General features: G+C 37.6%; 1 protein-coding gene across 1 annotated transcript in view; it reads right to left on the bottom strand.

Annotated features, from left to right (window-relative positions):
• Positions 1 to 6,498: 6,498 nt before the first annotated feature.
• Positions 6,499 to 26,913, bottom strand: part of LARS1 (leucyl-tRNA synthetase 1) — a 71,413-nt gene continuing 50,998 nt past the window's right edge. The window contains exons 24-32 of the mRNA XM_045999761.1: positions 26,082 to 26,172; positions 24,087 to 24,227; positions 22,930 to 23,070; positions 22,568 to 22,678; positions 20,064 to 20,174; positions 16,865 to 16,969; positions 14,995 to 15,090; positions 11,834 to 11,966; positions 6,499 to 6,902 (exon numbers count right to left, since the gene is read on the bottom strand). Of these exons, the coding sequence (XP_045855717.1) occupies positions 6,697 to 6,902; positions 11,834 to 11,966; positions 14,995 to 15,090; positions 16,865 to 16,969; positions 20,064 to 20,174; positions 22,568 to 22,678; positions 22,930 to 23,070; positions 24,087 to 24,227; positions 26,082 to 26,172 (1,135 nt within the window). The 3' untranslated portion in view covers positions 6,499 to 6,696. The remainder of the gene's footprint in view (positions 6,903 to 11,833; positions 11,967 to 14,994; positions 15,091 to 16,864; positions 16,970 to 20,063; positions 20,175 to 22,567; positions 22,679 to 22,929; positions 23,071 to 24,086; positions 24,228 to 26,081; positions 26,173 to 26,913) is intronic.

Here is a 26,913-nt window from a genome sequence, read left to right as displayed (position 1 = left end):
TTTCCAGTTATCCTCTCCTTTCTCCCAGATAAGCATTCCATTCCTGGCATTATCTCCCCAAACAAGCACACACCTGTTTTCACTTCCAAGCCCTGATCCACACCGAGTTCTAGGAGTTGGGAAGGTAGACCGCTCTGCTTCAACTGTTACTCCAGTCGGAACCATCCTCTGGGCTCTGCCTCATCTCCTCCCTCTGCTCCTTATCAACTTCTCCCTCCCTCAGAGCCCCGACAACACCCGCCTTGGTCAAACACAGTCCTGTTTTGCGTGTATGCATTCTTTGTTTAGTAAGTGGGTTGCTGGAGCCCCCAGGTGGTTCAGTCCATTAGGTGTCTGACACTTGATCTCAGGGTTGTGGGTTCAAGCCCTATGCTGGGCTCCACACAGGGCACGGAGCGTACTTAAAACAATAACAAAAAAACTTTTTTTTTAAGTTTGTTGCAATGAACCGGAAGTATGGAGGCCAGGGCTCTAGCTTAGCTCTGCCAAGAGTACACAGCATCTTCAGCAAAGCCGCTTCTCATCTCTGCTTCTTCAGGTGACCTCTATGCCACTCCGTCAGCACCCCAGCTACATGTCCTCACCTCAGAGCCTTTATACCTGCTCTACCCTCTGCCCCAAATGCCTTTTTGCCCAGATTATAGGCTACAAAATTACGTGTTCATTTACCCTCGGACCTACAAGGCTATTGCCAGAAATTTACTTTTTTTTTTTAATTTTTTTTTTTATTTATTTGTCAGAGAGAAGGAAAGAGAGAGCACACAGGCAGGCAGAGGTGGAGAGAGAAGCAGGCTCCCTGCCGAGCAAGGAGACCATGCGGGACTCGATCCCAGGACCCTGGGATCACGACCCGAGCCAAAGGCAGCGGCCTAACCCACTGAGCCACCCAGGCGTCCCAGAAATTTACTCTTAAGATACACCTCCACAGGGGTGCCCGGCTGGCTCAGTCGGGGGAGCAAGCGACTCTTGATCTCAGGGTTGTGACTTCAAGCCCATGTAGAGATTACTTAAAAATAAAATCTTTAAAAAAAAAGAGAGACAACACCACAAATATAAAACCACATACTCACGAAGTTACTCACTACATAATCCTATACTATGTCTATAAAATAGCAAAAGCTCAGAAACAATCTAACTGCCCATCCATAGGAGACTAGCTGAATAAATTGTGGTACACTTTTGCAACAGTATGACACAAAGCAGGGAGAGAAGAAGAGACAGAAGGGGGAAGGGAGGAAAAGGAGGAGGAAAAGGAAAGATCTCTATACACCAAGGTGAAAAAAATATCCAAGCTATGTTAACTTTAAAAAACAATGTGTAAAGTAATTATATATAACATGCTACTTTTTGTATGAGAAAAAGAGAAATTAAAGTACATACACAGAAAAGACAAATTGATGGTTGCCAGAAGGCAGAGGGTGGAGCGATGGACAAATGGGTGAAGGGGAGCAGGAGATACAGGCTTCGAGTTATGGAACAAGTCACGGGGATGAAAGGTACAGCACAGGGAACATAGTCAGTGGGCCTGTAACAGCGTTGTACGGTGACTGACAGTGGCTACACTTGTGAGCACAGTGTAACATACAGACTTGCTCAATCATATGTTGTACCCCTAAAACTAGTGTAACATTGTATGTCAACTATACTTGAGTTTTTTAAAAGTACATATATGTATTTACTTATTTTGGGGAAAAAAACACAAGAAAGAAACTAATGAGAATGTTTGCTATAGAGCAGAGGGGAATATGGTGCAAGAAAGTAAAAACTCTCTAGATGGATCAAGTTTTGACTTTTTTTTTTTTAATATTTTATTTATTTGACAAAGAGAAATCACAACTAGGCAGAGAGGTAGGCAGAGAGAGAGGAGGAAGCAGGCTCCCTGCGGAGCAGAGAGCCCAATGCGGGGCTCGATCCCAGGATCCTGAGATCATGACCTGAGCCGAAGGCAGAGGCTTTAACCCACTGAGCCACCCAGGCGCCCCAAGTTTTGACTTTTGAACTGTGTATTTTACTTAGTCAAAAAAACCTGAACTTTATTTAGTAGATCTGTTGTTAATACTACTCCTGGATTGATTATTCTGAAGTCACCAATAGACCAAATGAGTACATTTATTGAGATTACAGCATATATGAAAAAAACAAAAAAGAATCCCATCAGTCCACAGTGATTTGAAAACAATGATGAAAGAAAAAACTTGAAAGCAAAAGGGAAACCTTCTTTACAGAACTAGATCTAAAAAATGTAAAAGAAAGGACAAAATTAAGAAATCACCTTCTTATAACTACCAATATAATAATAAATGGCAGAAAGATGATGAATGACGGCTGCCATTTCATAAAAGTTTATAGGTAAACAGGATAATCCCATTAAGTCTCAAAAGAATCATTTATTAATTATAAACTGGAAAAAGTACCTTCCCAATGGGGAAATCTGAAGATACTACTTTAACCAGTGATGGGAATACACTAACAATATATCAGTATCTCAATCCTGATGTGATACAATGGGAAACACCACCCATGTAGCCAGGCTTGCCAAGAATTTCAAATTTGAATCTAATAAAGAGAAAATAGACAAATCCAGATTGTGAGGCAAACTACTAACAAATGCCATGGAGTCTTCAAAAATGTTACTGTCAGGAAATATCAAAAAAAGAAAAGAAAGCTGAGAAATTGTCTTAATGTGAAGAAGGCAAGAGATATGACCACAAAACGTAAAGCGTGATCTTTGATTAGATCCTAAGAGTTAAAAAAAAAAATTAATGAGTTATTGGGGAAATTTTATTACTTCTTTTTTTATTAATTCATTTTTATTAGGAAGGCTTGTTACCTAATATTACTGCATCATGTTAAATTTCTTGAGCAAAATATGTATATACACACACAGGTATAGTGATTATACAGGAGAATCTCCTAGATCTTAGGAATTACATGCTAAAGTATTAAAAGGTGAAGTGTCATGGTGTGTGCAACTTACTGGGAAATGATTCAGAATTTTTTAAAAGTATATTCTAAATGCAAAATGACACCAGCACAGAAACTGGTGAAATCCAAATGAAGCCTGTAATTTAGTTAAAGTAAAATACCAATGTTAATTGTTTAGTTCTGACAACTGACCCAAGGCTATATAAGAAGTCTGTTAACATGGGGGGAAACAGTAAAGGGGGCATACAAGAACTCTCTGTACAATAAATGCAACTTTTCTATAAATCTGAAAGTACTCGGCGGCTCGGTGGGTTGGGCTGCTGTCTTTGGCTCGGGTCGTGATCTCAGGGTCCTGGGATCGAGTCCCGCGTCGGGCTCTCTGCTCAATGAAGAGCCCTTCCTCTCTCTCTGTCTGCCTCTCTCGTGATTTCTCTCTGTCAAATAAATAAATAAAATCTTTAAAAAAAAAAAAAAGTGTAGAGATAGAAAGCAAAGGTGGCAATAGTTAGCAATTGATAAATCGAGGTGATAGGTATACGGGTACTTATTGGCCAATCCTTCTAACTCTTCCATGGGTTTAAAATTTGTCACAATGCTAAAATAAAATAAAGCTACAGAAAGTTAAAAGTAAAAGGATAGAGAAAGATATTTCACATGAACACTAATCAAAAGAAAACTGATATTGTATTAGTATTATAGCCTTTAGGCAAAAACATTCCTAAAAATAAAGGAACACTTCCCAACTAGAAAAAGTTCAATTTACCAGGAAGGTAACAGAATTTAAATTTATATGTACCTAATAAAACAGCATTAAACTGTATAAAACAAAAAGCTGTCTGAACTGTAAGAATAAGTAAATCCATGATCTTGGGAGATTTTAGTAGACCTCTCAAAAACAAAGCAAGAAAATAAAATAAAACAGTAGCATACAGTTTTGAACAGTTCAGTCTACAACTATGACCTAAAGGACATACACAGAACATTACAACGACAGAATAAACATTCTTTTCAGATTCACACAGAACATGTATAAAAATAGTTAGCTTAAGGAAAAAAAAAAAAAAGATCTGACAGTATGTTAATTGAATTTAAATTTAAAAAAATTTTAAGAAGATATCAGTTAAAAAAAAGCATATATGAAAACTGTATACTGACTGGGACACAAGCTTGTCTTTACGGGAGGAGGCACAAGGTAGGCTTCTGAGGAGCTGGCATTGTGCAGTTCTTTGACCGAATGGCAATTACATAGGTTTTGCTCTGTTGATAAATTGTTTTGTTGCTGCTAATATTTTTGTTAGTTTAATTTTTTATATTTCTTTATATTTTGAGTTTACATATTTCTTGTTACTTACTTTTTGTGTGTGTACGTATCTCACAACTAAAGAAGAATTAAAATCCCTTAGGAGGATACCAATCTCCAATACAGTAAGCCCCACGCAGCCTGTTTTTCCTTCAGCAATTCATCAAACTACTGTTTCTTCAGCTGAGCACCAGATGAAGCAATGGGCTTATGCTTACAGGCTTCCTGGTACAAAATTTATGTATCTTTAAACACAAGAAACATATTCAGCCCAGCAAGGGACACCAATGAACTGAGCCTGCAAGAACAGAGGATCTATAAATCCCAACTCACATTTAATCCAAGGCAGCAGAGGTTCATCGGCTCATCTAATCATCCACAATATTAAAATTATTTTCCATCCTTGTTTTTCGTTTTGTTTTTTTCTTTTGCCACGCACATATATTTTAATTTACCAAAGTTAAACATAAGTGAGTTTGTATTTAGGCACTAGAAAAGATTATATGATTTAGGGAATAACTAAGGCTATGCCAATTGAGGGAGCAGCAGAAGAATCTAGAGGGCAAGCAACAAAATGGTGGCCCTATAGAAACCAACACTGAAGACATGACTATAGCTTATAATAATCTTAAGCCAATATATCCTGGGTTTACTAATTTATTATTATCATTATTATTATTAATCAGTAACACCTACTGAAGACTTACCACTTGCCAGGTACTATGTTATATATATGATTTTCCTAGAATGTTTCACCTAAACATCTCATGGCCAGCCTAGAAAGTAGATAGACACATTATTACCTCCATTTTACAGATGAAGAAACTGAGGTTGAGTAATGGCCAAGATCACCTAAGTAGCAAGTGGAAGAAGTGGAAATCTAACCTAGCTAGTCTGACTTCAGAGCATGTACCCTTACCAGCTAGGCTATGCTGTCAGTCCTTACCAGATAAATGATGACTTGCACTTGACCTCTAAGGGATCTTTCAGTTCTAACATTAAAGGACTTACTTCAATGAACCTATGATAAAGCATTCAGTGTGGCCCAATAATGTCAAACTGTTGCAAAATAAAGCTCAGTAAAATCTCTTGACCTAACCTGAAAATCAGAACTCAGGTTACTTATGGTTATCAGAATTAGTCTTTGCCCATTTTTTTTTTTTTTTTTTTTTTTAAGATTTATTTGCTTGAGAGAGAGTGCAAGTGCACATGTGAGTGGTGGGGACAGACAGAGGGAGAGAATCTCAAGCAGACTCCCCTGTGAGCACAGGAGGCAATGCAGTCTCGATCTCACTACCCTGAGATCATGACCTGAGCCAAAATCAAAAGTCAGATCTTAACCTGAGCCACCCAGATGCCCCAGTCTTTGCCCATATCGAACCCTTAAAGAAAATGGAAATGTTTTTCTCTCGGGTCAGTCAATACCTAATATTTTTCCTCATATGACACATGATGGCACAGATAATATCAAACGACATTCCAGCAGGAGTGAAACAATAAATCTGCAATACAGTGAACGTGATATTTAAACACAAGTGGACTTAGACAAATTTGACAAATGCAGATTTGTGGGAGGAAAAATATCCTCTTTTAAAATGCCTAAATTTAGCGTGAATCATTACAAACTGCTTATAAACTATTGATGTTAGCCCTAAAAAAAATATTGGTAGTTAATTGAATATATTAAAGCTAAAAGGGGGAGTCTGGGTTAAGGCGCCTGGCTCAGTGGGTTAAGCCTCTGCCTTCGGCTCAGGTCATGATCTCAGGGTCCTGGGATCAAGCCCCGCATCAGGCTCTCTGCTCAGCAGGGAGCCTGTTTCCCCCCCACTCTGTCTGCCTCTCTGCCTACCTGTGATCTCTCTCTCTCTGTGTCAGATAAATTTAAAAAAAAAAAATCTAAAAAAAAAGGCTAAAAGAATTCTTATACATGTAAGACCTATTTGTTCTTTATACAAAATACTTGTTATGACAAAATATTCTCATGTATTTTCTTAAATCATCATGAAGAGTTCTGTTCTTTAAAAAGTAAAACTAGCTGTCTAATTCAGTTTTTCTTTCTAAAAAAGAAATATAACCAACTCCATAATGGTATAATATAAAAAGTTGTTAGATGATCCTTAGCTTTCATAAGTAGTATAAAGTACACCTGGGAAAGAAACACAGTGACATTTTTGTGTTAATCTGAAAGATTAGAAGCTTCTGGGAAATACCATTGGTTGTAAAAAAACAAAAACAAACAAAACAAAAAACGACTATGGTATAAACTACTTCTCTCAGAAGTCCCAAGAATGAAAAAAAAATTTTTTTATTAGGTTCAGGAATCCAAGACGACCTGGTGTAACTATGATTACAGAATTTGATGGTTAGAAATGAAGTCTATTCAAGTCCAGCCTACGGTTCTTATATCCAATCTGTAGACACAGAATAGTCACATCCCCAGAAACCAGGATGTATCTCCAATCTGCATGAGTTTAATGAACCAGATAGACAATTGTATCACCAATATCTGCCCCTAGCCCATTTTCAGTGAGATGAATTTTCTTGCTCATGAGGTCCACATGGAAAACAGCATGCTCAGAAATGGGGGTCTTTCCAGTGTGCTCTTTTCCCAGGACAGGAACTCGCCGAGGTCCCAATAGTGGATCATCAAATCTCATCAGCTTCACTTTAGAAAGGTCTATAGCAAAAAAAAATGATCAATATGAGCATTTAATTACAGTCACTGCCTCAATCCCATGCCTGAGCCTGACAATTCAAGCTTTAAACACACTGGTTGTTTATTAAAGATATTTTCAGGAGATTATTAAAATAAGGCTCAGTCTCAGAAAGCAGAGCTATATCTAGCCAATCTTCCTCCTGTGGCTTCTACCCACATCAAAGATTCAGAGACAGTGATTCTGTGTAACACATGACCTTGAAGGATAAACCAAGAGGAAGGATTGAGTATATTTTTGAACACTATCCTATATGGTTTCTCAAAGCATCTTTTATACACTTTAATTAACCACTTTTCAAAATATCAATAAGTCTAAAACTTCTTTCTCTTTCTTATCTTGGTTCCTGGAACATATTAAAACTGCAAGAGTTGTAGCTCTTTTCCAAAAGATACTTCTAGAAAAAGAATTACTACTCTAAGAAATAGCACTACCAGTTCCTTGTTTTGCTCCAAGGATGAAAAGTGTTTGTATTACCAAGCTGATGAGAGACAAGAAGACGGAGAAGGACAGGGGAAAGGGCACAGCTTTCTGAGTTTTGAGCTTCTGGATGAGCTCCAACCCTGCCCTGCTTGAGATTTTCCTGATCCGCTCTTGTGCAAGCTGATAAGATGGCTCCTGGCAAAGAAAGCACTTGTCCCTTGAACAAATTTATGATCCGACAATCCTGCCAACAACTGAGCCTGAAAAAAATTTATTTATTTCAGCAATTCTGAGACACCCTGACATCAAATGCTTTTATTTTATATGGTAGAAAAACATCGTAAATGACTACCAATGCTGATTCTGGGTTTAAATCTCATTCTGAGTGTAGCATGGCTAGTTATACTTAACCAGATCCGCAGAAATAGAAGTTATTTCCTGAATTAGTTCCCACCCCTTTCTAAAGCAGATTGCTAGGTGGTCCGTGAGCCACACTCCCTCATGCTGCCTTAAGAGTATAAAGCTTAGCATGAGAGGGATAAGAGATAAAAGCAGACATTAATGCAGCTGGTGGCTATGCCAGGAATACAAGTTATCCAGGCATTATATTCTCTTTGGGAAACAAAGACCGAAAGACTGCAAGTTTAGCGTGGGGATACTGAAGCTTACAGAATAATTACTGAGACTACCAGGAAGGCAAACCCTGCTAAAGAGTCTTATTTCGGGGAGAGAATACAATTCATTTTAACAGCTATTACACTTCAACACGCACACTGGTGATACTAAATATTTTGCTATGGAAGCAGTGAGAAGTTCTGCCAGCAGATTTTATGCATGAGGCCTTTACTGCAGATCTGCACCCCCCACACCCCTCCCTCTCTCACTCTCCTTCTCTATCCTTCTCTATCTCTCTCTCTCCCCCTTCCTCTCTGAAACAGACCTCTCTTATCATTCCCAGCAAATCTGAATCAAACTATTTCAAAGAAGACTTAATACTCAATCAGCAATCTAAGTGACAAAACATATTTGCTTTGATGTTTCACCACGTAGCTCATTACTGCCAATAATTCTTAGAGCTTTCTTAGTATTTTACTCTCTTTTCTTACTCCAGACCTCTCTCATCACTGGAAATGTAGAAATTTAAGTCTGCAACTACACAAGAATTAAGGCACTTACAGAAAAGATGAGAGTGACTGAAAGTCCCTAGGGATTGATACTGTGAAATGCAGCCTTTCACCTCCATGTTATCAGTTCATACATGGCACAGGCTGGCAGTGATCTAAAGTCATTATCATCAAATAGATGCTCAGTGGCCTTTGTGGAGAGAAATGATGGTTTCACTCCAGTTCCTCCTGGACCTAGATCATAATCATCTTCAATGCAATTGGCACTAATTGGACGACTTACTGGCTATTGCAGCAAATAGACTGAGAAATACATTATTGAATTTCACTCTCTTCCCATCTCATCCACTCAATATACTTAGCCCCCTTAGATATCAAAGCATCCTGAGGGCTTTGGAGAAGTCTCAAGGTTAGCGCTCTTCTGCAGATACTTGAAGGAATATCAATTTCAAATCCCATCCTAACATTTCTATCCGTTTTTGAAAATTCACAGCAGCTATGAACATCAAACTTAAAGTACTTTACGATAATATTATTCACAGCTAGTATGACAAAGGATGTAAGAATTATGCCAGAGGCTCAGTGAAAAAAGACAAGATACAGAAAACACATTTCAGTACAATTCCGAAGAACCTCGTCAGTCCTGGATCTCAGCACATTTAAAAGGGAGGCAGTTGTAACATTACAAAATACAATTTCCAATCTAGGAAAACATCCTCTCACATGCTACAACTTCATAATAATCCTACCCAGTGAGTCCACAGAACTATCTATTTTCTTTAAAAGCCACCATAAGGGGTGCCTGGGTGGCTCAGAGGTTTAAGTTTCTGCCTTTGGCTCAGGTCATGATCTCAGGGTCCTGGGACTGAACCCCACATTGGGCTCTCTGCTCGGCGGGGAGCCTGCTTCCCCCTCTCTCTTGCCTACTTGTGATCTCTCCCTGTGTCAAATAAATAAATAAAATATTTAAAATAAATAAATAAATAAAAGCCACCATAATGTTCTTCAAAGATAAGAGTTCTTCCTATTACAAAATCTTCTCAGGACCGAACACATGCTATATAAAACAGTCAAATGGAAGGCCACAAAACGGCTTCCTGTACATGCATATTTCAAAGTTTTCAAGTTCTGCTTTCTGTGGCCTCTAAGTTCTAAGGATGGCATATGATACAGGTCTATAACAATGTGGATGAACCTCGACATTTTGCTAAGCAAAATAAGCCACTTATTCATTATTTCATGATTCTACTTATACAAGGTTCTTAAAATAGTCAAATGTAAAGAGACAAAAAGTAGAACATGCAGTGGCTACCAGGACTAGAGGAAGGGAGAATAGGGAGGTGTTATTTAATGGGCATAGGGTTTCAGTGTGGGATGGTGAATAATTGTGATGGCTGTACAACAATGTAAATGTACTTGATGCCAGTGTACTGTACCTTTAAGAAGGACTAAAATGGTTAATTTCATTTTATATGTATTTTACCACAATTAAAAAAAAATGTTTACAAATGAAAAATCCCTAGCCCTAATAGCTGCTGCTACACAGAAACACATAAGAGCATCCCTCCTGCTGACATGCCCATCCCCCTTCTCCCTCCCAGGTCTAATTTCCAAGGTCTCATCCAAACAGTCATTTTCTCTATGATTCATTCCTGATCACCATAGCCAGAAATAATCTCACCTTTCTCTGTGCTATCAACTTTATCTGTATCTCCCTTACTGTACACAGCATCAGACACAGCGTCTTAATGAATAAACAGTATTTTGCAGCTCTCCGAAGCCTTAGTACTTACACAGGAGCCATAGTACTTACACAGGAGTCCCTACATATATTCAAAATATGTTATACTGAGAGTCTTTCAAGAAATGTTCACAGAAGATACATGAATGACCTCAAGAGAGCAAAAATTACCTGTAGAATGAATTCCAAAGGGCTATGTTAAATCTTCTGTTAATGCAATACTGCTGACCTGAATATAGTTCCATAAATTAGGTCACTGTCTTAGATTTCTAAATCTTTTCAGAAAATTTCCATACTGATAGAATGTGACCCAATCAACTCATGATTGCCATTAAGAAGAGAGAGAGAATACAAAACAGAGAATCTCAAGATTAATTTGTCTTTATAATTTGGAAGAAATATAATATAGAGATACACTAACTCCCTTCACACCCTGCTCAGCCACAGACCTGGCTGAGTGATTTAAAAAAAAAAAAAAAAGAAGCTATAAATTATTATATTAAACCAAATCATGGAAGATCTAGACTTAATCTTGATAAGAAATTAAGATTATTTACATATTTGAGCTGGAAGCACTTTTTTTTGTTTGTTTTAAAAAGATTTTCTTTATTTATTTGACAGAGAGAGAGAGACAGCAAGAGAGGGAATACAAGCAGGGGGAATGGGAGAGGGATAAGTGGGCTCCCCGCTGAGCAGGGAGCCTGATTCGGGGCTCGATCCCAGGACCCTGGGATCACAATCTGAGCTGAAGGCAGATGTTTAACAACTGACCCACCCAGGCGCCCCTGGAAGCACATTATTTAGAAGAAAGAATATAAGCTTTGGAGTCAAAAAGACCTGAATTTGAACTCCAGCTCCAGGATTTACTACCTGAATGAAATCTCGTAGTCATTTAGTTTTTCTGAGTTCCATGTCATCAGTAAAAGGGAATACTAAGGGGCATCTGCGCGGCTCAGTGGGCTAAAGCCTCTGCTTTTGGCTCAGGTCATGATCCCAGGGTCCTGGAATCAAGTCCCGCTTCAGGCTCTCTGCTTCAGCAGAAAGCCTGCTTCCCCTGCTCTCTCTCTCTCTGCCTACTTGTGATCTCCATCTGTCAAATAAATAAATAAAATCTTAAAAAAAAAAAAAGGGAATGATAATACCCTCTGCATTCTAGGGCAGTTAAAGGATTAAATGGCTAATACCTGGCAGACACTCAACAAGTTTCTACTATTTCTCTTCCTTCCCCAGGAACAGACCTAGTAGGCAGGTTAGTTTAAAATATTAAGTATATGTGTGCCTTCAGTATAAAAACCGCTAAGAGATAGGAATTGCTTGTTACAATTTGAAAGCTAGATGGAGACTTAGAAAAATATCTAATCCACCATCCTCATTTTACTGAAAGAGAGAACTGTTTAAAGTTTAAGAGACATGGCCAAATCGCCAAGCTACACACCCACAATGTCCCAAAGAAAATACAGGCTTCCCGAGTCTGAGTCCAATATTCTTTGCACAACATGACACTGCTGTCCCTAAGCAGACCAGTTACTCTCCTTTCTCCCCTCTGCTTAGATCTCATCGTATCCACAAACTACTGCCAAATGTGCACTTCAGGGAAATCATTTACCTTTGATTCCTCGGTCCATTTTCATTAAACGCCTGATGATAGAATCGCGGTTATCTCCTTGCCTGATTTCAATTTTGGTTGAAAAGTGGCCATTGGATGGCTGGGGATTCACTAGGGAAACTGCCACACCAGGCTAGGAAAATAAAGAAAAAATGACTGTTATGCAAAATCAAACTTGAATACTGCTGAGGGAGAGAAAATCTCTGCTAAATTTTGAATGCCCAAGGAAAAATTTAATTCTGGTATTCTAAAATCAAGACCAAGGGATACTCAAGTATAGAAGAAAAAAAATGTACAAAAACTCATGCTTACAACCAAATGCTAGATAAAAACTACTCTGAGTACATATACCAATACTAATGATGGATAACAACAGTACTTATATTTTCTCTTCTTCAACTCCCATCACTTATTGAATTTCTACTATGTACCAGGCACTGTACTAACCATTTTATAGACATTATTCCTATATTCTGCAAGGTAGCTCTTTAAAACCCCTTTCACAGGTGAGAACCTGAGAACTAGAAACATTTAAAAAAGTACTTCAAGGTCACATAGTCAATAAGAGGCACGGGCAGGATTAAACTCAGTTATATGAGGAGTTGGAGGGGAGGGATAAGGTGGCTGGGTTATGGACATTGGGGAGGTGAGTGCTGTGAATTGTGTAAGTCTGATGATTCACAGACCTGTACCCATGAAGCAAATAATACATTATATGTTAATTTAAAAAAAAAACAGTTATATGTCATACTATGTCCTACATTATATAAGCTACATAGTCAAAGACTCTGCTCATTATTTTAAGTGGAAAAAGTCAACTAAGTCTTATGGAAGACTTGAAGACATAGTAGCTTAATAGAACATTTGAATATGTAGTTCAAAAGAAACATATCTGTGGGGCACCTCGGTGGCTCATCCAGTTAAGCACCTGACTCTTGATTTCAACTCAGGTTGTGATCTCGGGGTCATGGAATGGAGATCCAGGTCAGGCTCTGTGCTCAGCGGAGAGTCTACTCTTCCTCTGACCCTCCCTTCTCACCCTCTGTCCCTACCCCACTTGCACATGCATGTATGCGCATACTCCCCAAAATAAATTAATCTTAAAAAAAAAAAGAAACATTTGTACAGGGAACTCTATTTCATGTACCTATCCATGAGCCAAAGGACTGCACTTTAAAAAGCCATCATATTCTAATGTAATGAGTGTATTCATAACACAATGATAAATTCAACAGATATTCATGACCGTGATTACCTTATAGGCTTTTCCTCTTTGTTGCATTTTCAATTAAATATGGCAAAAGTAATAGGATACTTATAAGTCCTCCACTTCTCAAGAAAAGTAGGGCATTTTATGGAGTCTTATAATTGCACTCCATTGGGCAACAGATTCTTTGAGACTAAATAAAGAGAATCTCCCAAAACTCCAAAACTCCAAAACCCGCTTATCTTCACCAATACTGGCCAAAAAAAATTAGGGGAAAAAAAGTATTTCTAGTATAGTGTAAGATGATTCATCAATCTGGTTTATGCCAGGAGCCAGAAAGTCTTGAATAACATTATCAAACCAAGTCTCATCTGAAGTATGAAAGCTCCTCTTCACTGTTTAAAAAAAAGTCTTACATTTCATTCTATTTTTTAATAAAAGTCAGGTTTTGACACAAAAATAAACTCAAAATGGATTACGGACCTAAATGTGAGACCTGAAACCATAAAAATCCTTGAAAAGAGAAGAAGCAGTAATTTCTCTGACATCAGCTGTAACAATATTTTTCTAGGTATGTCTCCTGAGGCAAGGGAAACAAAAGCAAAAAGAAAACTACTGGGTCTACATCAAAATAAAAAGCTTCTACAGGGAGGGAAACAGTCAGCCAAACTAAAAGGCAACCTATGGAATGAGAGACGATATTTGCAAATGACCTATCTGATAAAGAGTTAGTACCTAAAACAGATAAAGAACTGATACAACTCAATAGAAATAATTACCACAATTAAAAACATAAATAATCCAATTAAAAATGGGCGGAAGACATGAATAGACATTTTTCCAAAGAAAACATCCAGATGGCCAACAGACACATGAAAAGATGCTCACCGTCACTTATCATCAGGGAAATGCTAATCAAAACCACAAAAAGAAACTATCTTACACCTGTGAGAATGGCTAAAATCAACAACAGAAGAAACAAGTACTGGTGAGGATATGGACAAAAAAGGAATCCTTGTGCACTGTTGGTGGGAATGCAAACTATTGCAGCCATTCTAGAAAACAGTACAGAAGTTCCTCAAAAAGTTTAAAATCAAATTACCATATGATCCAGTGATTCCACTACCGGATATTTTACCCAAAGGAAATGAAAACACTAATTCCAAAGCATATACACACTCCTATGTTCACTGCAGTATTATTTACAACAGCCAAATTATGGAAGCAGCCCAAGTGTCCATCAACTGATGAATGGATAAAGAAGATGTGGTACATATATACACAATAGAATATTACTCAGTCATAAAAAATGTCATCTTGCCATTTGCAACAACATGGATGGATCTAGAGAGTATAACTAAGTGAAGTCAGTCAGTTAAAAAAAAAAAAAGACAAATACCATATGATTTTGCTCATGTGTGGAATTTAAGAAATGAATGAACAAATTAAAAAGAGACAAACCAAAAAACAAACTCTTAACTGTAGAGAACTGATGGTTGCCAGAGGGGACATGGTGAGGGGATGGGTGAAAGAAGTGAAGGGGACTAAGAGTACATTTATCACAATGAGCTGTGAGTAATGTATAGCATCACTGAATCACTATACTGTATACCTGAAACTAATACAACACTATGTATTAACTGCACTGGAATTAAAATTCAAAAAGGAAAAACAGGCTAAAAAAATCAGGTTTTGAAAATCCTATTTTTCTTTTTAAACCGACAGATAATATCTGATGCCACCCATAAGAGCAAAGTAAAGTGAGCAGAGTGCCAACCAGGGAAGAGCTCAAACTCAGCTTCATCATAACAAATTATGTGGCCTATACCAAAGCAATGACTTCAAGTCTCTGCATCTCACTTCTTTCCATCTTGAAACGATGGGTTTGGATATAACATCTAAGGTCTCTTCTAGCTGTAAAGTGCAATGATTCAGTGAGATTCTTTCAACTTACTTCTGTTCTAAAAACATTAAGTGGTTTCCCAGGACAGCAGTCTTCCCTGATTTTATCTTCTGCTTCGGAGGCAAATTTAACTTCTATGTGTTCTAGCTAAATAGAAGGAGGGAAAATGAAAGTCATCAGTATCACTTAATATGATTGAAATTAATCATCACCTCACTTCCCCAAAGAGCAAAACTAGGTTCACCACTTAACACGATATGGTCTACACATTCTTCAGAAAGCCAGCCAAGCACAGGACAGGAGTGAGAGAGAGCACTCTGAAACTCAGGATCAAATGTTCCCACAGCAAAACCTTGTTTGAAGAGCAAGAGACTAAATCATTTAAATGTCCACCAAAAAATAAATCCCTTAAAGTTTTAAGAAAATGGTTCATGTAATTTTATTATTTTCAATACAAACATAAAATGAAATCTATAATTAATTATTTAACATTGATCTTAAACGTCTCATAGTATTATTTACATCACCATGTTTACCACTTTCTATAATGAAATCTGGCATCTATCAATCGGTATAAGAGAAAATGAGAATTAGCATAAAAGGCTTCTGCTTGAGTAAATAAAGTTCGGAAATTTAGCATTTGAGGATAAAAGACTTCTTTTTTTTTTTTTTTTAATTGTCTCACTTTGTCCTGTTGCTTCCAAGGGCAATTGACTTTTTTTTTTTTTTTTTTTTGACAGAGAGAGAGATCACAAGTAGGCAGAGAGGCAGGCAGAGAGAGGAGGAAGCAGGCTCCCTGCGGAGCAGAGAGCCCGATGCGGGGCTCGATCCCAGGACCCTGAGATCATGACCTGAGCTGAAGGCAGCGGCTTAATCCACTGAGCCACCCAGGCGCCCCGAGGATAAAAGACTTCTGCTTAATTTTTTTTTTTAATAAAAGACTTTCACTTGAATAAATGAAAAAACTCAGAAATGTAGCATATTGTATATGCCTGATTATAAGATGACACTCAATATAAGGGGTCCCCATTGTCCCAGTTAAAAAATTCAAAAACTTTTTTGACCTCCAGGAGTATATATGAACATTTAGAAATATAAACAAAATAAATATCTACCAATATCTAGTAATTTATTTAACTCATTTATAATTATATAATATAAAATGCTTATTCAGAAGTAACTTTCTTCCATTACCATATTTCATGGAACAACTTTATCCAAAATCTAAACCTACATTTTTTAAATTGTGTTTATTATAAAAAGAACCAGTTTTTTTGAGTCCTCTAACAGTTTCCTAGGGCAAATTCTCTTTCCTTCTCCCTAAGTTGTCTGAGATAACATTTTTAGAATCTATATATGAAGTGATTGGTGCAGAAAAATGGAATGGGGAGAAACTCCCCAGGTAAGTCAAAGCTATTGGTAATGTTTTTAGTTCTTGAGTTGACTAGAAGATTCATGGGTGTTCATTACATTACTAACTTTAAAACAAAACAAAACAGCGTCAGGCATGGACCTATGATAAGATATGAAGAAAGGATTCTAATTAAGTCAGTTCCGTAAATCTGAGATATAAACGCGAAGGGAGAAAAAAGAAGCAATTCTTCCATAACATGAGAGGTTTCTAACGCATTTGAATATAAGGTCTCCCCTCATATTTTTAAAAGAGAATTCTGGGAGAAAAATATGGACACATACCGTTAGTATTTTCTGTATAAAATAATTGATAAATGGAATAAGATCACACTATTTTTTCTTCCTGAAACTTCTATACCCACCCATTCTGTTTCCCTCCAAAAATATTTTTTGACAAGTGTATTTAGTAAAGGTACTAAACACAGAAGATGTTTACAAAAAGCTTTATTATAAAATGAAAGAACTGATTATATTTACTATAGTTAACTAAGTTTTTGGCCTGTCTTACCTCAAGGGAATTGGTCAGGTAGACTATATTCTCCATCAGCACTGCCTGCTCATCAAATTCTAATTGCAAATCCAGAACACGAGGTCCCATCTTCTCCAGATTTTCCTAATAGCCAAAAGTTTTGAAAAACAAAAATCACATAAATGATATGTTGAAAAGAATCCACTTCCTCCAAAGCAATCATTCTTCTCTCAATTGATAAAATCTTCAAATTTGAACAGCTAAAGGAAAGGCCTTGGACTCATGGTTTCCCTTATCTGTGTTTGCTTGTTAATGAAATTATTGGCTCAGAATAATTATCACTTCAAGTATGATAAGATTAAGGCAACACTGAAAAGACTGGAAGGACAAGGTTTTCATTTATAAAAGAAATATGATGTTATCACTGTTTATTTAGAATGAATTAATATGCAAACCCAAAAAATTCACTTTGACAAGGAATTAAACAAATGTACAGAAGTATCTCTTCAGGTAACCAAAAAGAAATAAAACTTTTTTAAATCTTCTAAGATAACACATCTTTAGAGCTAGTTCAGAGAAGAATGAATTAATAATAAACAAAAAAATTTCTACAAATAAAAAAAATTCTAAGTCTTATGGGTACTGAGATAATCCTGTGGCATATGAAAAACAATTTCTTATTCTTAATTTTCTTGAACATGAAACAAAATATTTGCCAAACAAAACGTGAGCTTCAAGATCCAAGTTCACAAGCACAAGTATTGCTAATTACATAGAATGTGCTGCACTTATATGAAAGTGACCTCACATGATTCCTAATATTCCCCCTTCTCATTTACTGTTGAAGTTGTTTCTTTTTCTTTGAAAAAGTCCTAGAAGCCATTTTCTTATTCTCAGATTTAAAAAACACTTTGCAAAGTTTCAAACCATTGGGGTGCCTGGGTGGCTCAGTGGGTTAAAGCCTCTACTTTCGGCTCAGGTCATGAACCCAAAGTCCTGGGATTGAGCCCATCGGGCTCTCTGCTCCGTGGGGAGCCTGCTTCCCCCCCCCCCCCTGCCTGCTTTTCTGCCTACTTGTGATCTCTGTCTGTCAAATAAATTAAAAAAAAAAAAAGTTTCAAACCATTAATATGCCTAACACATCCCCAATATTACACACAAAAAAATATTATTGGTGAACCAGTTCTAACACTGGTTTTCTTTCTTTTTTTTTAATTTTATTTATTTGACAGAGAGAGACCACAAGTAGGCAGAGAGGCAGGCAGAGAGAAAGGAAGGGAAGCAGGCTCCCAGCTGAGCAGAGAGCCCAGCAGGCCTCGATCCCAGGACCCTGGGATCATGACCTGAGCCGAAGGCAGAGCCACCCAGGCACCCCTAACACTAGTTTTCTAAAAGCCGATTCTTGAATCCTGTGTCATTTAACAACAGAACTTTTCAAATCAGTTTCACTGGAATCTGTAAAGTACATCATCAAACTGAATTGCCTTTGCAATAAAAAACTGAAACATTTTGGGACACCTGGGTGGCTCAGTGCGTTAAGTGTCCGCCTTCGGCTCAGGTCATGATCCAGAGTCCTAGGATCAAGGCCCACATCAGGCTCCTTGCTCAGTGGGGAGCCTGCTTCTCCCTCTCCCTCTGCCCTTCATCACTGCTTGTGAGCGCTCTTGCTCTCTCTCTCTGACAAATAAATAAGATCTTGGGGGAAAAAAACACAATGAAATATTTTGTTGAATCCACATATTGACAATGGATCTGGCATTCTGACCAATGGCACTAGCTAAAGTAGGGAAGCAATGAATTACGAGGGTATCGGCAGATGTGTTATAACTTGATTGGTGTAGGTCAATCCAAGATTCTAAATTATTTCCGAAATTTCAAAGACCCATAAGGCTCAGAGAGTTGATTCTGGCCTAGGAGAACAAAAAAGCTTTCCTAAGAATACAATTTGCCCCCATATAGGACGAGCTAAAAGTTTTGGTCATCATCAGGCAGGCATCTGTAGACCAGAAGATTTAAGAATGAATCTAAACTACAAGAATAACCACTAACGGGGCGACTGGGCAGCTGAGTTGTCAGCCATCCGCCTTCAGCTCAGGTCTTGATCCCAGGGTCCTGGGATGGAGTTTGGCTTCAGGCTCCCTGCTCAGTGGGAAGCCTGCTTCGCCCTCTCCCATTCCCCTTGCTTGTGTTCCTTCTCTTGTTGTCTCTCTCTGTGTCAAATAAATAAAATCGTAAAAAAAAACCAAAAAAACCCACTATGTTCCTAGTAGCCTAAAAGACAAATTTACATTTTAAAAAAACATTTACTGAGTCTATTTTTTGATGGAAACTATTAAAGTGTGTTAAATGTATTATTTAATTTACTTCTCACAGCACTCCTAAAATGTAGGTTCTATTAATTTCCTCATATAGATGAAAAACCATGTGACCCAGAGAATTTAAGAGATTTGTCGAGGGTCTAAAAACTAAGAAGTGACAGACAAAAAGGATTTAGACCAAGATTTGTCTGACCCCAGAGCCTGAGCTCTTATGCAACATATAGCCTTCTTTCTGTTTCTCTAAGAAATCAAATAAATCTGTTATTTCTATGAAGAAAGCTGAGTCTAACGCAATGATTCTCAACGGGAGAGGTGGGGGTGGGAGCAGATTACGTCCCCAGAGAAATTTAAGAATGGCTGAAGAAGTTTTGGTTGTCCCAACTTGAGGGGGTGAAGAGGACATTCTATGGGCATCTAGTGGGTAGAAGACAAAAACACTGCTAACATCCTATAATGCACAGGGAAGCCTCCCATCACAGAGAACTACTGGCCCACAGTATCAATAGAACCACTGCTGAGAAACTCTGGTCCAACCACGATAAACAATGTTTATCCTGTTAAGCTAAACCTATACAAATTGTAATATCTTCGTTCCAGTACCAGGATCTAATAAAAACACCCCAATGTAAGCCAAAAGAATATGCCTCCCTGCCGAACAGAAAAGAAGGTAGAACATGAAGAGACTCATTTAGTGAACAATTCTAAATCAGTTTTTCTTTCATAATGCATATTTCCAAATACTCAGCAATTTTACAGATAAACCCCCGAAATGATCACTCATTTCTCACAACTAGTGATCGAAAAGTACTATTTTTAGCAGATTTCCTGGAAGAGACTATATCCAAAGTTTTCCCCTCCCTTCCGCTATCCTATCTAATCATTACTCGCAGAGTAATAGCTGCACGAAGTCCATAGCTTACCTTAATCATGGCAACAAATGGCATCACTTTCTTCATGTATTTCTTCAACTCTGGCAAATTGCCCAGTTCACTAGCAATGACTTTGTTATCAGGCAATTTTCCACTGTTGGCCTAAAAAAAAAACATTGGGGAAGAATGTGGAGAAAAATATTTTAAAGATAACGCACAATAGTAGATGTGCCCGTAGGAAGTCGGCCAGACACAGAATGGTGGCCTCGACCAGTCCGATAGAAAACAGTAGAACAGGGAACAGCCCCGTGCATCCTAGGGAAGTGAAAGGTGAACGTGTAATACAGAAGGGAGTCTCCCATTTCCTCTAACGTTAAAAGATAAATGTTCTTTATGGTAAAGGAGAAAATGGGGCATCCTGTTGAATATTTAATTTTTTCTTACACTCTAGGATTGTAACATTAGATCTTATTGGGTAAGAAAACAAAATAGTCTTACAGAGATCTTGTTTGTCTCCAAACTTGTAAAAACACTCACTAGTGATATCAAAATGGAAACTGTGTAACTATCATACAAGATTTATAGAATGTCTGCTTTTGAACACTCTTCCTTATAAACTATTACCACAAATGTGGGGGAAAAAAGTCTCTGGCTGGCTATCTACCTGTTAAAAATAGTATCACTTCTATCTAGCCACAAATAAATGCCTGTATCATGTATCATTAATATGCACAGAGTCCCAAATGTGCTGCCTGAATTTAAATTCATTTCTGCAAACACAACTGTCCCCTTCGACAGAGTGAAAAATAAAGCAAGTGACCTTCTCAGAATTTTGGGTGACTTATTTTCTCCCTATAAAAGCGTGGCATGGAAGCAAAGGTTGGGAATGAATCTAAATGAAAAGTAACGTATAGTAAGACTTCCAGTCAACGTTTACTTTTAATTCTAACTTGTACTAAGGTACACTGGGAATATATTTTCTCCACTTATCAATGTGCTGCTTTAAAATATATATGAAAGAGAGAAGAGCATAGGAAACACTCCTTCCCCTTATATCACCAAAAAGGTTCCACATACAACTTTAAGAATATCCTCCTGGATCATAAACTAACATTCTTTGCGTTCTTTTGGATAAAAACAAACAAAAATTTAAAAGAATGCTGATCATTCCAAATAATGCCAAAAGATGATATTACTCTGAAACCATGTATCTAGTAAATAATTACTAAAAAAAACTGTAACTTCTAAAAGAACAGCAGTTTTTAATAAAAGATGCATTTTTAAATATCTGGGACATACATTCTATATTTGGTTCTCCGACTGCTTCCTTGAAAATGCGTTACGAATATGTAACCCACAAAGGCATGATATCATTTTTCTACCCACAAAAGCGGATTTTAGTTTTTCACTTGCCATAAGTCAAAATCTGTAAGCAATTCTAAGGACTAAATTCTATTTCTTTCTTTCTTTTTTTTAAATTTACTTATTTGAGAGAGAAAGAGAGAGAGCATGAGAAGGGAGAGCTACAGAGGGAGAGGGAGAAGCAGGCTCCCACTGAGCAAGGAGCCTGATACAGGGCTCAATCCCAATCACGACCTGAATTGAAGGGAGACACTTAACCAACTGAGCACGCAAGTGCCTCTGAATTCTATTTCTATTATATACAATCAAATGAGGAGGTAGCTTTCCATAAAAATAAGCTCACAAGGCATACAAAAACACTCTTCTCTTTCCATTGAATTTCCAAATGTAAAAGTTTTTCTGAGTATTTTTTAATTAACTCTGAAAACTTCTGAAAGAAAATCTCAATAAAGTTCTCAAAAATCAAGGCTAAGGATTTTCCCTTCAGTTATCACTTTATGCTTTGCCCATAATTTATTTTTTCTCTCTCTCCTCTTCTTTCAGTGTACCTTAACAATTTGTGTCTATCAATAACTCTTAAAAACCTGAGCAAAAATTCCACAACATATACTTTGTTTCCATATTTTGAATGTGAAAAAAAAGGTAGATGGATTTTTTTCTTCAGGAAAACTTAGAACTATGCTTAATTATTGTGTTTCCTTTAAACACAACAATCAAATTTAACAGCTACTTACCTGACAGAACCAAAAACATTGAGCTCCCCGTTTCTATGGGTAATTATTAAACTGACCATTTTGTTTTAAATTACTCAAAAGCCAAGCTTCGATTTTTTCAAACATAATGAGGTGAAGGCTTCATGAATCCCAGTGTTCAAGTCAGAACAAACCCAAAGGCAAACTCGGTTCTCTTGCTTCATGATTTCCACTACATATGAGAAAGTCCCACACCTTTTAATTACGTGGGACTAGATCCACTATATTGTTGTATGGAAATTTCAGAAATGATAAAAAAGACGGCAACTTTTACAGTAACCATTTCAGAGCCAGCACAGCTAACAAAAAAACACTCCATGTCTAAGAGTAATTCCACAAAGTTGCCCATGTCCTTCTCTAAGACATTGCCAACATCCTAAAAACAACAACAGCACAGGCAGCACACAACAACGCGGGTGCAACAGCTGCTGCGAGCATCACCTCAAAGTGATTCCGCAGCACGGACAGGGTGGTATGTTGCCAAGAAGGATAGTTCTTTGCCACGTAGATGGTGCAATGTGAAGGTTTCTGAGGTGGCTGCTTGTCAGTCTTCTACAGGGCAAAAGAAAGGGAAAAAACATTTTATCACTCTTGTATGCACCAAAAATGAAAGATCCTTCTCCTGGTATAAACCACTATCGCCTTTAACATTAAGAAGCATACACATCCTACAAAACCGCATTAGCAGTGAAGAGAGCCCGACACATGTGAATGACAGTTGTCTTAATTTTCATTACTAGTAAATGTTACCTGACTAATCACTTTAAAGCAACAACCTTTAAAAAAAAAAAAAATGCCTTCACCTTCCCCTTAGCTGGCATCATATAGTTCTTGAGTCGCAATCTAAGGTCATGTGCTACTTCCATGAGATACTGTGAGGAACGTATCAAGGCTTCATCCACGGGACCTGCCAGAGGCCATGAAGCATTCATAATGGAGTCAGGCTTTAAGGGGAAAAAAAAAAAAAGTTCAGTGGGCTCAAATCCACGCAACTATTTTATGGTTCATGATTACAGTTCCATACCAAGTCTACCATCTGTAATTGCGTGCTCAGAGTTCAAACCTGACTACCCATAACACACTTCCACAGCCCCTGATCTAATGTTCCCTAGAATTCAAGCTGTGAAGTCTGACTCTACATTCCTAATTAGCATCCATTTGTACAAGCATATTAATACCCACACACATATGCTCACTTTCAAAGAAAATTATGTAATGCTAATTTGCCTAAATTTAATCATTATTACATAAATTATATACACTCAGTTTTTATCCTATTAATACATCCTATTGAAAGTATAGCCATTCGGTATATGCATCACAAGCATATTTTTACAGTGTTCATGTGTTAAAAAATACAAAAGAGCCTGGCTAATAAAGATGAAAAGAAATTATTAAACCAGGCAATCTGTTTATCTGCAACCCTAGGAGAAATAATTGTATTTATCCTCACAATAAGGATGCAAATATAATATCCCTGAATATGCAGCCCTACATATGCCAGAAATTTTATATAAAACAAAAATATATGCAAATATACACGTCCCTCTTTGTTTATAAGCTGCTCCTAACAGTCGTTTGTATCTCTCTCAATATTTTCACCTTTTTAACAGTTGGAAAACAGTCTTAGTTATATAGTATTCAAATCAAATGTATTTTTAAAATATATTCAAATGTATTTTAACATTTTTCTAACAAGAATTAGGTGGTAAACAAAATGCAGTCACGTGGTTTCAAAATACTTCCACTGTGTGTATAGAAATAAAGACACATACTCAATATGTCCATCTAAACAGGAGGTAGCTTCAGTGCAACCTGTTGTAATAATTAGGAGGTGATGGATCCAACATTACTCCTGAAGTATCTTTTTCAGTCTTTTCCTCTTAAGTAACATTATTACTGTATTTATTTAATAAGGCCAAATCAAACAGCCCACAACATCTCAACCACATATAGGTACCTTTCCCAGGAGTGTCCAGATGTGCTCACACAAGTGTGGACAGAACGGAGCCAAGAGAAGTGTCTGAACTTCAATAAAGCGGAACACAAGGTCTCTGTGCATCCCTTCTATGGCCAATTCACGGTATTTATCTTTCGCAGCCTGCAAGATTTGAAATTATTTGCCATTTTTCTCCCCGTACTTCTTTAAAATAAAATTAAAAAAATCCAGTGCCTCTATTTTAATGCATTTTTAAGCTTTTAGTCTTTCAAAGTTCCATACTGAATTCTCATAAAGGTTTTACTTCATTTTTTTAAAGTAATCTCTACACCCAATGTGGGGCTTGAATCTACAACCTCAAGATCAAGAGTTAAAAGCTCTACCAACTGGGCTAGCCAGGCCCCCGGTTTTTCCACATTTTTAACAACTTGCAATTAAATGCAAATCAATCCTTGTCAAAGGATATTATGGTTTTATATTTTTTTTTTTAAGATTTTATTTATTTATTTGACAGAGAGAAATCACAAGAGAGGCAGGCAGAGAGAGAGGAAGGGAAGCAGGCTCTCCACTGAGCGGAGAGCCCAATGTGGGCTCTCCACTGAGCGGAGAGCCCGATGTGGGCTCTCCACTGAGCAGAGAGCCCGATGTGGGACTCGATCCCAGGACCCTGAGATCATGACCTGAGCTGAAGGCAGCGGCTTAACCCACTGAGCCACCCAGGCGCCCATTATGGTTTTATATTAATGACTCTCAAGAAAAATGTTTTAAGAAGACATTTTCTTTTTTTTTTTTAAGATTTTATTAATTTATTTGATAGAGAGAGAGAGAACACAAGTACGCAGAGAGGCAGGCAGAGAGGAGTGGGGGAAGCAGGCCCCCTGCTGAGCTGAGAGCCCCATGCGGGGCTCTATCCCAGGACCCTGAGATCATGACCCGAGCCAGAAGCAGAGGCTCAACCCACTGAGCCACCCAGGTGCCCCAAGAAGACATTTTCTAACAGACATAGAAGTTGTATATTAAGGGCTGATGATACCCTCAACAGCCTATAAGAAAGATACTAAGTATCGAAGAAGGCTATAAATAGGACAACTGCTATGTTCAGCACTTACCCTTATTTAACCACATCTATGAAAACCAAGTTACATAAATCCCAATGTGATATTTTACAAAACTGATTGAGGAAACCTACTTTTTTTTTTAAAGCCCTTGAACTGCCAAACTAGAGGAAACACTGACACCTTGTGGAAAACATCAGAAAATGCTTGATTTCAAACTAGGGGTAATCAATTACAATTTTGCCTTATGTTTTATCAATTTAAAAATGTTCTCCTGGGGGCACCTGGGTGGCTCAGTCCGTTAGGCATCTGCCTTCAGCTCAGTCATGCTCCCAGGGTCCTTGGATAGAGCCCTGTGTCTGGCTCCCTGCTCAGGAGGGAAGTCTGCTTCTCCCTCTTCCTTCTCCCACTCCCCATTTGGGTTCTCTCTGTGTCAAATGAATGAATAAAATCTTTGAAAAATAAAAAAATAAAAATGTTCTCCTGGAAAATGTGGTTGACTTTTAGATTTAACCTCTTTACTGACTCACAGCTGAACTAGAAACAGAAAGATTTATATTAAATAAATACAACAGAGAATCAAAGAAAATTATTTAAAACCACAATTCACTGAATAATTTAAAAACTGCTTGGCAATATTTTCAGTCTCCACTTTATTTTTTTTTTTTAAAGATTTTATTTATTTATTTGACAGACAGAGATCACAAGTAGGAAGAGAGGCAGGCAGAGAGAGAGAGAGGAGGAAGCAGGCTCCCTGTCAAGCAGAGAGCCCAATGCGGGGCTCGATCCCAGAACCCTGGGATCATGACCCGAGCAAAAGGCAGAGGCTTTAACCCACTGAGCCACCCAGGCGCCCCTCAGTCTCCACTTTAGATGAATTAACATTATAGCAGAGGGAAAAAGGGTGAAATACGTCATAGCCACACTGATGTACTTTATAGCCACTAAAAGAAGAGCCTACCTGAAACTCAAAAAACCCTGTTTTCAAAGCTTCTTTAAACATCATCTTTTCATAATTTTGATCTGTTTTTATAATTCCTGCATTCATCTCACTATAGAATAGGGAAAAAAAGGTTACTGAGTTTAAATGCAAGTACACAAAGATATAAAAAACTGCCACATATACTAGTCAACAGTAAAACAGGAACGCCTGAAACATTTAAGACTGCTCAACCACAAAACCACTTAACCGCAACACAGTTAACAATGTTCTTGCCTAAAAATTTCTGGATGGAAACTTTATTAGGAAGCCCAAAATGCAACATGAAAACAGCTTAACAAAGGTGGTCAAGTTTACTTGCTGCATTTAAACAACTGACATTGAATATTGAAAACATTTTCTCTTGTTACTAAAGGCCCTTCACAATTTAGCCTAATCTGGCCCCAATGTGTCTGATCTACTCTATCCTCCATATACTGTACTCCAAATAAATATCATCTCTTTCCATGGCTTTTTCCTCTCCCTGTAAAAATCCATTCTTTAAGAAACCCAGAATGCACATGCCATCTCCTATGAATTCCCTCCATCCCTATAACTACACTTGCAATGGGTTCAATGAGTGATTTCTTCTGCTGAACTAGAGTGAAGGATCAAGTCCCATTCATCTTTGTAACAGCAGTTATTAAGATGGCTCCTGATACAAAGATGATAAGTGTTTTTTAAAAGAAAAAAATTGGCATTTCTCTTTTTCTTCTATTTTTCATTTAACCATTCTGTCCTTCTCTAATGCAGGAGAGCATGGTAAAGTGGTTATGAGCAAGGGCTTTGCAGAAAGAAGCAAATTCATAACCCC

Source organism: Meles meles, chromosome 3, assembly GCF_922984935.1.
Source record: "Meles meles chromosome 3, mMelMel3.1 paternal haplotype, whole genome shotgun sequence".
In the NCBI taxonomy this organism is placed as follows: Eukaryota; Metazoa; Chordata; class Mammalia; order Carnivora; family Mustelidae; genus Meles; species Meles meles.
This window is presented reverse-complemented; position numbering and strand designations above follow the sequence as displayed.